The sequence below is a fragment of the Suricata suricatta genome, chromosome 8 (assembly GCF_006229205.1).
Source record: "Suricata suricatta isolate VVHF042 chromosome 8, meerkat_22Aug2017_6uvM2_HiC, whole genome shotgun sequence".
Classification (NCBI taxonomy): Eukaryota; Metazoa; Chordata; class Mammalia; order Carnivora; family Herpestidae; genus Suricata; species Suricata suricatta.
This window is the reverse complement of record NC_043707.1, coordinates 87,532,104-87,544,812: the sequence shown is the minus strand read 5'-3', so window position 1 is coordinate 87,544,812 and position 12,709 is coordinate 87,532,104. Positions and strand designations below refer to the sequence as shown.

General features: G+C 41.3%; 1 protein-coding gene and 1 long non-coding RNA gene across 3 annotated transcripts in view; both read left to right on the top strand.

The window, feature by feature from the left end:
* The window catches only part of LOC115299868, a 39,257-nt gene extending 36,020 nt beyond the window's left edge, over nt 1–3,237 (top strand). The window contains exons 2-3 of one of the 2 annotated variants that reach the window (XR_003912376.1): nt 2,245–2,329; nt 3,000–3,237. This is a non-coding gene — a long non-coding RNA (uncharacterized LOC115299868). Of the gene's footprint in view, nt 1–2,060; nt 2,330–2,999 lie in introns of those variants that run through there. The other variant, XR_003912375.1, reaches the window with a different exon arrangement.
* Nucleotides 3,238–11,683: 8,446 nt separating this feature from the next.
* Nucleotides 11,684–12,709, top strand: part of GADD45A (growth arrest and DNA damage inducible alpha) — a 3,069-nt gene continuing 2,043 nt past the window's right edge. Inside the window, exons 1-2 of the mRNA XM_029945817.1 lie at nt 11,684–11,954; nt 12,485–12,587. Of these exons, the coding sequence (XP_029801677.1) occupies nt 11,911–11,954; nt 12,485–12,587 (147 nt within the window). The 5' untranslated portion in view covers nt 11,684–11,910. The remainder of the gene's footprint in view (nt 11,955–12,484; nt 12,588–12,709) is intronic.

Sequence of the window (12,709 nt, the reverse complement as noted above, 5' to 3'; positions counted from 1 at the left end):
CCTTGCGTGCTGCTGTGCGTGGACTTCTTTCACTTCTTCAGGCTCACCAAGCTCCTTCCTCTTTCATCCCACAACTATGCCATTCTATTTGTTTCTAAAACACAGCTAATATCAGTCTTACTGACACTACACATTGTAAGGTCCATGAAGTTAGACACCATTTCTGTCATTTTTAGGGACCATTGCCTTTCATTCTATCTCCAGGGTTTTAGCACAATCCATGGCACATAGTAAGAGGTCAATAAATATTTATTGGCAGAGTGAATATTTGTTGACTGTGTAACTGAATAAAAGTATCCACTTATTCAGTCTATAAGTATTTCTTGAATCAGTACCCTTGCCAGATAATGTATAGGTTACTGAGGATAGAGTGCACAAAATGAACACAGTCCCTGACCTCTTAGATCATATAGTTTAGTGGACTTTTCCTCTTTTTCTACTGGAATAAAATAATGGATCTAAGGTCTTATCAATTCTTAGGTATTATCTTGCTTTTCTCTGAATTTTCTTGAGTTACATGATTTGGTTCTTAAATTCTCTTTTTCATGCTTTCTCTATCATTTCTTTTATCTCCTCACTGACAGGGTAAGATATTTGAATGCAAGGAACTGTTTCAATTTATTTATTTACTTTTTAGTCCTATCTCAGTCTACACAGAAGTTTCTTTAAAACAACAACAACAACTATGCTTTGTTTTTAAAGAGTGGCATGCTTGTCTATGATAGAGATCAGAACAGTAGTTGCTTATGGGATGTGGGGATTGGAAGAGGGTCAATGGGAGATTTCTAGGAAAATGGAAATGTTATATAGCTTGATTGGGGTTATATAATTTTGAGGTTATATCTTAATTGGACTTTGTATCTTGATTAGATTAAATGAGTGTATACATTTGGCAAAACTCATCTAATTATACACTTAAGACATGTGTTTTTCACTTAAGGTAAGTTTTACCTCTATTTAAAACATTTTTAAAAAGTAACACATGCTTATTTTATGAAACATTATCAAATAAAAAGTAAGTAAAAATAAGAAAACCAACATGACCTGTAATCCCGTCACTCACAGAGGAACATGTTTTCATTGTGATGTATGTCCCTCCACATTATTTCATTTTTTACATGCAAACACAATATGGATTCATACAGAATGTAGTGACTCCTAATTTTTTTAGAAACAGTATACTGAAAACATATATAAAAGATTCTTTATAATTAGGATCCTAAATTTGTTTCCAAAACTTTTTAGAGCCCATTCTCCATCTATGTCCATCAACAATGTTTACTGAATGTGAAATGCTATTTCTCAAGAGGGCTCTTGACCAGGAATGATCTTCAGGCTAAGATTGCAAAACCTTAATTCCTGGACCATCACTAACTGCACATCTTTAAGCTGGTACCAGATTTACAATGAGTTTTATATACTAAGAACATTCTAGTGACATTAAGCATCACCTCAGAATTCATTTTCTATCCTCCTCAGATTATTAAGCTGTTATAAGGTCCAATTTATGGCACAATGCTCTTATATTTATTGTTTAATTTGTGTAGATTCTAATTCAGTACAGAGACCCATATAATTGTATGGCTAGACTGTTGTGATCTACAGCTCCATAAAATTTACCACAGCATGAGATCATACATGCGAATCTCACATTTATCTCAGAAATTCAAACCACATCAAGTTTAAGACATAATATCTGAAGTCAACAAAACCACAGCCCACCTCTAACACTTCCTAAAAATCTATTGCTAAATCTAGTTCTCCAAGTAGACATGTGGGTAAACATTCCAGTAGGTCCTTTGTTAGTTTCCTGGTGGTGGTACACAGACTCAGACAGAAGGAGAATTATTTGGAACTACCCAGAAAATTAGAAAAGTAAGGGCTAGAAGCAAAGATCTGTGAGAAAGAGAAATGTCTTTAGCTTTACACTTCTGGCAAGCGATAAAAGGCAGCTTTAGTGACAGCAGCCAGATGGAGATCAAATGACAACTGTGAGTTCATAATGGTCTCCAGCATTCTGGCAAGCACGGGGCAGTAGGGGAAGTGGGAGGGGTCAGCTTTACTGGTACTACAAGCCAATCTGGTGCACATCAGCGTTATCTGACGTCAGCTAAAACCAGTTCTGAGGCACTACATCGGGACCAGCTGCTAGATACTGAACTGCACTCTGGCCTGCCTCTGTACTCCCAATTTCCCACCCGTAACATTTGCAGGATGCTACCAGTTAATTTATGTTCCCTACAGCAGGGAGGACCCAGATGTTGAGGCTGCAGTTACTGATCTGAAAGAAGTTCACAAATACAGGAAGCTTTCAGAGGATAAAAGAAATGTAAGGGTATTCTACAATTTAAGAAACTCATTGTTCTGTATTAAACATGTGTGCATGAGGTCACGCGCTGGGAGGGGAGGGGATTGCAAGCGCGCGTGCGCACACACACACACACGCACACGAAGGGTTTGAATAACATCAAGACCTGTTCTTTAGCATGCAGAAGGACATCATTCATGCTATCAAAACTGCCTAAAAGTCTGAAGTGCACAAATGGCGAAAACTTGGTTCCTCTGCAGTTAGGGAGGGAACACATATATTGGATTCAGCTGTGGCTGTGTTAAAATTCAGTGGAATTTTTCACAGTATTAGGTGAAGTCAGGGAAGCCCAGTACTTTTACCATGAACGATGATGTCCCAAATGTTAGAGAAAAGGGAAATCCAGTATTTTATACAGATGAAGGAATTGGGAATGAAGAAGATTAGAATGGGATTTGGAAAATGTGTGCTGTGTAATTAACATGTATGGTGTTCTATATGCTATGCATTGTACATACTGTATGTATACTATCTCATTTAATTGTCATAATGAACTTATGAGATAACAATTATTACTCAGAAAAGTGACCAAAGAGGTTAGGTGACTTGCCTAAGCCTGACTCCAGAGCTTGCATTCTGAGTACGATGCTCTGATGCTATGTCAACTTTTTTGTCGACTTTTGTCCTGTAGCTGTTCTCGAGGAAGATAATCTATGGCTAAGAAGGTGAAGTCTGGGGTCCCACAGACGTGCATTTGCATCCTGGGTCCGCCACTTAGCTGTGGGGCCTTTGAGCTAGTAACTGGTTTAACCTTTCCAATAGGCCATGCAGCCTCTTCAGCAATAAAATGAAGACAACCGTATCCTCAAAGAGGTTCATGACAGTCAAGTGATGTCATATAAATAAAAATCTTATCATAGTGCCAAGTACATGATAAGCATTTAACATATGTGCTGTTTTTCACTAACAAATCACAAGTCGAGTTAGGAATGTTTGGAAACATCCCTGTGTAATTACTGTTACAGCTTTCAGAAGAAAATCTTCTAAAGGGCTACACATGGATTAAAATTTTGACATCTTAGACTCTTAGAAAGTATGCTCGTACGTGTTTTAGGTTGAAAATTACGTTCTTTTTATAAATAAAAACTTCAAAAAGAGTGAAGGGAACCTGTCAGGGATGATAAGAAGTAACTCAAGAAAAAGTAAATCGCAGAGTATGGCCAAAGTCCCGTGGTTATGGGTTCCTCGCGGCCAGAACCAAAGAAATCAGGATTTACACTGTGGTTGGATTTAAAGTGAGTGTAGCTTCGGGATCACAGATGGACTTGTTTTCGTAGTTTATGTAAAAGATATAAATCCAAACTTACAAAATGGAGTAGAGGGTCCAGTTGCCAGGGATAATGAGAGACACGCTAAATTACCCAAACTTAATTCATATGGTCATTAAACAATGACCCCCCCCTGGTTTTCAGTCGTTTTACCATCTGTTGTAGCTGTTTCTTCTCAGATGGGAGCGGGCCTCTAGCTTCCAGGTGCGACCTGTTTATTAAGACACAGTGCCAAATCATACTCCACGGCATTTGGTAACCAGGCGATATAGTAAGGTTAATGAGGCAAGTTGTAACATAATCTCAACTAATTTATTGAAATGGATTGCAATTTTTGAAAATTGATATCAATGTGTTTTTGATTCTTTACACAGATTATTTGATTACATTGTCAAGGCTCAGAAAAACATTTTGATGTAAAGATAGAAGTTCGGTGGCTGTGACAATTATAGAATAATTATAGGATAACACAATTAATAAGCATTAAAAAATGTTACAGCTGGAAGAGTCCCATGGGACAAAGTTTTCGGTTTCCAACTGTGCCCAATGTGTGTTTCATAGACTATGGGTTGAATTGGGGAAGGGGAGTGAGAGGAGTCCTGGATCTACAGAACTCTGTCTCCCTCACCCCGTCCCTATCTGGCTGCTGCAGCCAGAACACTCCTGCTTTTATCTATCTATCTGTATGTAAGGATTATGCCTGCTATTTATTCTGGGGAGATAGAATTCTAAAAAACAAATTATAAAACAGTTGACAGATGGGGAAACTGAGGTATGGAGTGGGTAAATGGCCTGCCTAATATCATGCATCATTTTGTAAGCCACATTCTTGAAAGGACATCAAATTAGACTTATGTTGGCTGTGCATGCAAAGTAGCCACATAAATCTTAATCTTACAGCATAATTTCAAAACTCCACTAAAACACAGATATATAATAAACCATCAAATGAATCTATCAACAGACCTTGTATTTGATGGTGATGTTTTCCTAGAATAGGGAGGGATGGCTTGCCAAGGGTGATATTCCAGCTGAGAAAGCAAAATCTGTGACACATTTCTGCTTAGTGGTCAGTGATACTAATATGCCCTCCCCCTCCTATATCTTAAGGGCATGAGCTAGAACATATGGCAAAAGTCCTTATAGGTCAACAACAGAATGTTAAACACAATCCATCACTTTGCCACAAACTGATATGGTCCATGGAGCCCAGGAGTAAAGTGTTCATAATGGACAGCCAGATAACAGTCTGCTCTCCACATTCTTTGGTTACTAAAACTGAGTCTACTTTGGACCTTTACAATATAAAGTCAAACAGTAGCCAGACAGAGTACTGTCAGACATCCTCCAAGACCAGCCAGTCAGAAATGGGCACTTAAAAAACCATGTCCTAGACCCTTTTCAAAAGACCAGTCCTATAGGGTTTAATCATAAATTATCTTGTTTTAATATTTAATACCTTCCAGACCTTAATATTGACACTTCATTGCCAAAGTAAAAGAGAACCGGAGAGAATATAAGAATGCATATTATTCACAGCACAGATCTTATAAGCAATTTCAAATCACAAGCTCTACTGTCAAAAACTTCCAGTGAATAGAGATTAAATGCTTATAAGCAAGCACTGAAGCCAGAGAAAAACATAAAAGTTCATATAGGAGTAAAGAATGCTCTTATTTTCCTTTATTCCTTATTTCTTTTGTTTACAGTGTCCTAAGTACTACTCAGTTTCTTTAATTTCATCTCCATTGTGTTTCTTGTATGTTGCTTCCATAACAAAACACCCCATCTTTGCCCTTTTAAACCTCCCACTTCAAAACTCACCTTCATAAAACCTTTCAAGGTTGTTTTCCTCATCATTATAATCTCTTTATGCTACATTAAAAGAACAAGACTTGAAGCTTGGCAATTAAGCATCTTTTAATCTATTGGGTTTTATGTGTGTATACAGTACAGACTGGTAGAGGTCACAAATCCTTAGCTCACAAAATGGACCAGTCTATAGGTCCTGAGAAAAAATATTTAGAAAATTGTCAGGTTGGGGGTGGAGGAAGTAAGTAGAAGAATATAAAATGCAGATAAGGGTGCACAACCTGTTGTAATTAAAAAGTACAACCAACAAAAACCGTGTTCAATCAAGACATCTTCCTTTACAACATAAAAGACTAAAAGTTTATTTATAGCTTTATGTTCTAGTTCACTAATTATATCTTTGAATCTGGACAACTTATTCCTTCAAAAGTGTCTGATTCAATGTTTTTTTAATGTTTTTTTAAATTTATTTTTGAGAGACAGAGAGGAGAGAGACAGTATAACAGGGGAAGGTCAGAAAGAGGAGGGAGACACAGAATCTGAAGCAGACTCCAGGCTCTGAGCTAGCTGTCAGCACGGAGCCCAACATGAGGCTTGAACCCATGAGATCATGACCTGAGCTGAAGCCAGCTGCCCAGCTGACCGAGCCTCCCAGGTGCCCCGGATTCAATGTTTATCAAGGGTCCATACGGTGCCAGGCACTATTCTAACCACTTAGGGATCAACCAGTGAACAAAACACTCCTACTGCATTGAATTTGTACTGGGGGAGTTGAGTGGGCTGACGGGGTAGTCAGATAATAGACAACATATGGAAGTAAAATATATATGTTAGAAAGTGACCAAAGATATAGTTTGTTGAAGAGAAAGGGAAAAGGGTTTAGGAGATCAGTAATGCTGGGTATTGCAATTTAAGTAGAGTGGTCGGGTAAGGCCTCATTAAAAAGGGGACTTGAAGGGCATGAGCAATGTGGTTATCAAAAGTAAGAATATTCCAGGCAGACAGGCAGGCAGGCAGTACAAAGGCCCTGAGACAAAAGGAAAATCAGTGTGCCTAGAGAGGGATGAGCATGGGAGACAGTAATAAAAGATGAGGTTGGAGTAGGGATCTGATATATTTTTTTAATAATAGCTTTAGTGAGATATAATTCACATTCCATATAATTCACCCTACATGTACTAGTCAGTGGTTTTTAATATATTAACAGGGTTGTGCAGCTAGCACTACCATCAATATTAGAACATTTTCATCATAGTGAACAGATTTTGTAAGTTCTTTTAAGCCGTAGTAAGCAATTTTGCTTTTACTCTCAGTGAAAAAAGGGTCTATTATAGGTTTGGGTCAGAAAATTGACTGGGATATGACCTGCTATTTATAGAATCACTTTGGTTGCTGGAGGTGTGCTGAGGAAGGGCAAAAGCAGAGAGAGAGATCAGTTGTTGCAGTGATCCAGGTGGGAGATGGTGGCAGTAGTGGTGGCAGCCCTGAGAAATGGTTGAATTATTTTACATTTTGAAGTAAGCTGATAGGATTTGCTGATGGAGTGGATGTGAGTTGTGAAGGAATGAAGTCAAGAGTGACACCACGATTTGGAAGCTGAACAATGGGAAGGATGGAATTGCCACTGACCGATAGGAGGACAATCAGAAGGTCAACTTTTGTCATTTTGAGTTTGAGATGCTTATCGTATATTAAGACAGAGATGATGAGTAAGCCCGAAGTTCGAGAATGATGACTGACCATATTGGAAGTTTATTTGGGAGTCATAAGCATATAAATGTTTCAATCCAAGGATGAAGTCACCAAAAGAGTGAGTATAGACAGAGAAGAGGTCCAAGGACTAAGCTGGTAAGGCATAGGAAGAAGAAAGCTTTGCAATGAAATAGATGGGTAAAAAGAATTATCTCTTCTCTTTCAGAGATAGAAAATTCAGAAAACTATCCAAAAACAAATTACCATTGGCCAATTACCACCTCAGACCACCTCCCTCCCTCACCATTGATTAGTCTACCATTCAGAGACATCACAGAGAGACTATTCCTACTACAATAGAAGCCTTCTGGCATACACTTGACTCCATGGGGAATTGAGGAATGGGGTGAGGGGATCATTGAAAATATGTCCTAGTGAGTCTCTTCATTTGACATCTCATCTGGCTGGCTCCAGCATGGCTGGTGAAATGTGAACAGCTGATGGCAACACAAGGTGGTTGGCATAAGGCTCAAAGTAATAGAATGACTCTATTCCCATGTATATTAATAACTGAAGAGAATTCACATAGGGTGAGGATTTATTGAATACCAACAAGATGGCATTAAGGGGGTTATATTAGGTTTTGATGCTTTGTAACAAATTACCCCAAACTTAGTGATTTAAAACAGCATGCATTTTATTATTTCACAGTTCCTACAGGTCAGAAGTTCAGGCATGGCTCAGTTTGGATCTCTTTTCAGAGTCTCACAAGGATAAAATCAGTGTCACCAAGGACTACATTCTCATCTGAAGGATCTACTAGGGATGGACCCATTTCTAAACTCTCTCAGGTTGCAGGCAAAATTAATTACCTTGCCACTGTAGAATTCATGAAAATTTGCTTCTTCAAAGCCAGTGATGGAGAGTCTTTGATGCTTCTAGTCTGTCTACAGAGAAGGCCTAGGCTCTCTTCTAAGGGGTCACCTGATTAGGTCACGCCCATCTAGCATAATCTCCTTTTCAACTGATTAGGACCTTAATTACATCTGCTAAATCCTTTCACCTTTACCTTAGAATGTAATATAATCATGGGTGTGACACCCAACACCATTGTCATATTCAGTTGGTTAGAAGCAAGGCATAGCTTCTGTCCAACTCAAGGGAAGGGATTATACAGAGCTTTATACCAAGGGGGTTAAAGATCATTGAGGTCATCTTAGAATTTGCCTATCACAGCATTGGTCCAAGAAGCTAAACAATTATTTAAATTTGTTAAATTCAAAATTTTTTAATTCAAATGAAAATATTAATTCTAAACAACACATTTTTAGGTGACAGTAAATTTTGTCTGAATAATCTTCTCTGGGGAAGAAAATGAAGAAAATTCACAGCCTGCCTTTAGAAACAAGTTTCACCAGACTTACACTAAAAATATATCAGAAAACGTATGATTTTTAATAATAAAATATAATAGGTACATAGTTATAGATATATTACTATGTCATAGCCTAATTGATCTCCTTTAATATAAACAATGATCTAATACTGCAATAATAAGCATCATATTTCTTTTGGATATTAAAAGATTGACTAAGTTCTAAAGAGGAAGATTATCATTCTATACTATGAACCAACAGTAGGAAAATATGTATGAGAAAAGTGAAGAAAATTTAAAAAAAGACTGAACATACAAAGAAGGTAGTGGTACTAAAATTATTTAACAACTCTTGAGTACATAGTTTCATCTGATTGCTGAATATAACCATTTGGCATCCTTACAAATATTACTACGGGTCATTCCAGTCCTGTGCAGTGGAAGAACTCAGGGCTATTTGGGATAGTTTTTAAAAAGACTTCACATTGTAGAATTATTTTTAACAATATTCTTTACATACATTTTCTATACTAATCTAGGGAAATTCCTCTGACCTATCATTGGATAGCAACTTCCCCCAGGACTACTGTTTGTGAAATATCATCTGTGAGAATATAACTGTATTCTAACTGTAATGAAATGGAAGTTTCTACTTTCAGCCACGAGGACCAACTTGGAAGATAATAACTGATGAAACACTCTAGGTAGACTCAGCAATGAGATGAAATGATAAAACATATCTGAGTCAGAAAGTATGACAAATGAATATTTTTGAATACTGGAAGGCTAGGCCTCTCTCACAGAGAACAACCCCACAACACTTGAACAAATCACTTTCCCATGAGGCCAAATATAGCATGCAGTATAGTTTTTGAGTGACAGACTAGGCCTATATAGTTGACTTGGGTGGGGCATTATTAGAGCCGTGGTTCATTTGAATTGGCATAAACAATACATGGGTTCCACCATCCTACAGTTTCCGCTCAGATGACTAAAGTCATGGGACTTTCAGCATAGCTAGATGATGACAGTGCATCCTATTTTGTCCCAAAATCCAGTCCAAGCATGGGCATACCAATTAAATGGCAAGCACTTTAAAGGCAAAGGATCATGAACTGCATAGTTCTTGGTATACAGTATGATAGCAAAGCAACTTTTTTGAATTAAAGTTAAATGGTGTAATATCTTAGAGAAAATTCATGCACTGCACAGGACTGAAGGATCCTGAGATCTCATTCAACGCTCAGATTCTATTCAACTCAATAAACACTGACTGTTCCACTAATAAATGCAGAAATTGTGTGAGATGCTGAGAACACTAAGTTCATAAAGTCACGGTCCCTGCTATCAAGAAATTCCCTAATTCTTGGTCAGCTTGCTGTGATTTCAACTTTCTTCCAAAGAACCTCTAAGAAATACCTAGCAGATAGAACCTTGGAGTTCCACAGAAGACAGTTCAACAATTTCCAAATGATGACTCAGGCTATATTGTGTAACTCACCTTTCGTTTCTAAAACTGCAAGTATTTCAGCACCTACCTAAATTTCAATTCTAAGGAATTCTTTAACAAAGGCATCACATGTTTGTATTTAGGCATAGATATGAAATACACAAGCACCTTTGGGTAAATTATCCATTGGTCATAACCATTCCTTTACTCAAACATTGCCCCTTGCTGACAATGCAGCTAGGGATTAAGTGCAAAATGTCAGCTCAAATAAATGAGCCAGAAAACCAACATATCACTTTTCTTTGCCACTAAATTAAGATGAAGAGAGCTGGAGAATATTTTGCCTGCAGTGATACAAACATACAGGTGCAAAAACTCCTATGTACCTTCGCAAAAAATTACTTCTCTAACCTTTGGCTATACAGACCTTCATAATGCAAGCAGAGTTTTGAATGAGAGCATATGGGAGGCATTTTCACCATTTTTGGTAACTTCAATAGGTTTAAGACATGTTTTTGCATTTATTGCATACACTCATAAAACAAAGGGAAAAACTTTCAACTTAAGTCAAAGTCTATACACGAAAGTTTGCTTTTCAAAAATGCGTAACTACTGCTTGCTTTCCACCCACAGGTTGCCATGATCTCAAAGGTGAAATTTTAGCATATGACTAAAAGGCCCTATAGCTGCAGCTTCATGATTCAGCATCTAACATCAATAATTCACAGTGAGATCATATGCTCTCTGTGGAAGGTAGTGACATATTTGCCTTATGAAAGGAAGCTTAGGGCATATTGGGAGTATTTTGAATTTAGACTTGTGTGGGTGTCAGACATTTGTCTCCTAGCTGGTGCCGGTGCAGTAGGATTCTCCTTTGGAAAAAGCTCTCTCTGAGAAAGGTGAATTTGGGTTGCAAGGCTAGGATACACACATGTGGTAACCAGCTCCTCCTGAAAACGGTTTTCCAGAGTTACCCTGGGCAGGTGGGAAGCCTTTCTGTGGAAAAGATTCCAACTTGGTTCCCTGCCATCACCAAACACAAATGTGTTGATTTTTCTTTTTTGAGCTTCCAACCCTTGCAACCTTCCAAAAATAAATCAAACCAGCCATCAGGGCACCGAAATAATACTACTACTAATAAGCGGCTTTGCCTAGACTTACATAAACAACACTTCTGAGGTAAACTTTGCCCCAGAGGTCTGAAACACTCTTTTTATGTAACCTGCTTACTAATAATTACTAGACTTGGGTGCATTAACCCTGGAAATAGATTTTAATAACAACCCCTAAAAACAAAAGACATGAAAAGACAAAAAAAAATGTGCACCAACTAGAAAAACATTTGGCAGCCTGCTCCAGCCTCAATTTGAAGACCCCCCCCCCCCCCCCCCCCCCCCCCCCCCCCCCCCCCCCCCCCCCCCGCCTCCCGCCCTGCCACTGCAAAACCCCCCCATGGGCCCTGCTACGGGCCCCTCCAACAGGATAAGAGAGTCCGCTCCGGACCCCGCCCTCCCCTGGCCCTGCACCGCCCCCGCCCCCTGTGCTCGCCTTCCGCGTGGCTCCACCTCCTTCCGCTTCTCTCCCCACGGTTCCAGGAGCTGGGGTCAAATTGTCTGTGCAGGCTTATTTGCATAGCCCAATGGCTGTGCGTATGCAAATGAGGCGGGTGGTGGTTGGCTGGAGGTTGGCAGGATAACTCTGGCGAGCGGGGCCTTTGTCCTTCAGTGGCTGTGAGGCAGCTGCCCGGTCCACGTCTGGGCCTGTGGCGAGGCGAGGGGTCGGGAGCGGACGCGCGAGCGGGGCGGGAGGGACGGACCGCGCGGCGGCGGCGGGCGCCGGACGAGCCAGTGAGGGAGTGCAGCAGAGAGCAGGCGCCCCAAGCGCTCACGGTGGCAGGAGCAGCCCGCACGCCGCGCTCTCTCTGAGGGGGATTTGCAGTTGCAATATGACTTTGGAGGAATTTTCGGCTGGAGAGCAGAAGACCGAAAGGTAAGGCGACCGGGGTCTCTCCCTGAACTCTTCTCGCCCACTGCCTGCCCCCCAGGGCGGCCCGGCTGTGCAAGGTTTGCCGGGGAGCGAGCGGTTAAAAGTTTGCTGTGGGCACCTCGCGTCCTGCTCGCTCTGGGGGCCTTCCCCGCGGCGCCCGCAGACGGAAGGCGCGTGCCCCCAGCCTGGCCGAGCCCTCCGGGCCTTTGCAGAAGGCCGAAGGGACTGTCCCTGGCCGTGCGGCTCCTGCGGCTGGCAGCCTGTGGCTGCGCCCAGCGCCAGGAACCGGCAGCGCCCTCGGGGGAGGGTGACGGGTGGCGTTCTCGGAGTTTTTCGCAGGCCACCCGTCCGATGGCCGTGGGAGGGTTCACCAGGGGTGACAGGGCTGGGGGAGTTTTCGGGTTTGCAGAAAGCTGGGCGGCGCGGTGGCGCACGAACTCCGGAGGGAGAGTCGCGGTGCAGTGCGAAGGGGCGGCGGTGACCCCTAAGGGACGGGGACTGACGGGACCCCCTTTGCTCTCGCTCGCGTGTAGGATGGATAAGGTGGGGGATGCCCTCGAGGAAGTGCTCAGCAAAGCCCTGAGTCAGCGCACCATCACCGTGGGGGTGTACGAGGCGGCCAAGCTGCTCAACGTGTAAGTGGGGCCCTCGCGAGTCCCTCGCGGCACCCCTTCCCTCCCAGCCCTGTCGGGGGCGAGCTCGCCGAGCGCCCCTCGCCCTGCCGCGCGGCCTCGGGCCCCAGGGACGGCGGGCAGGCC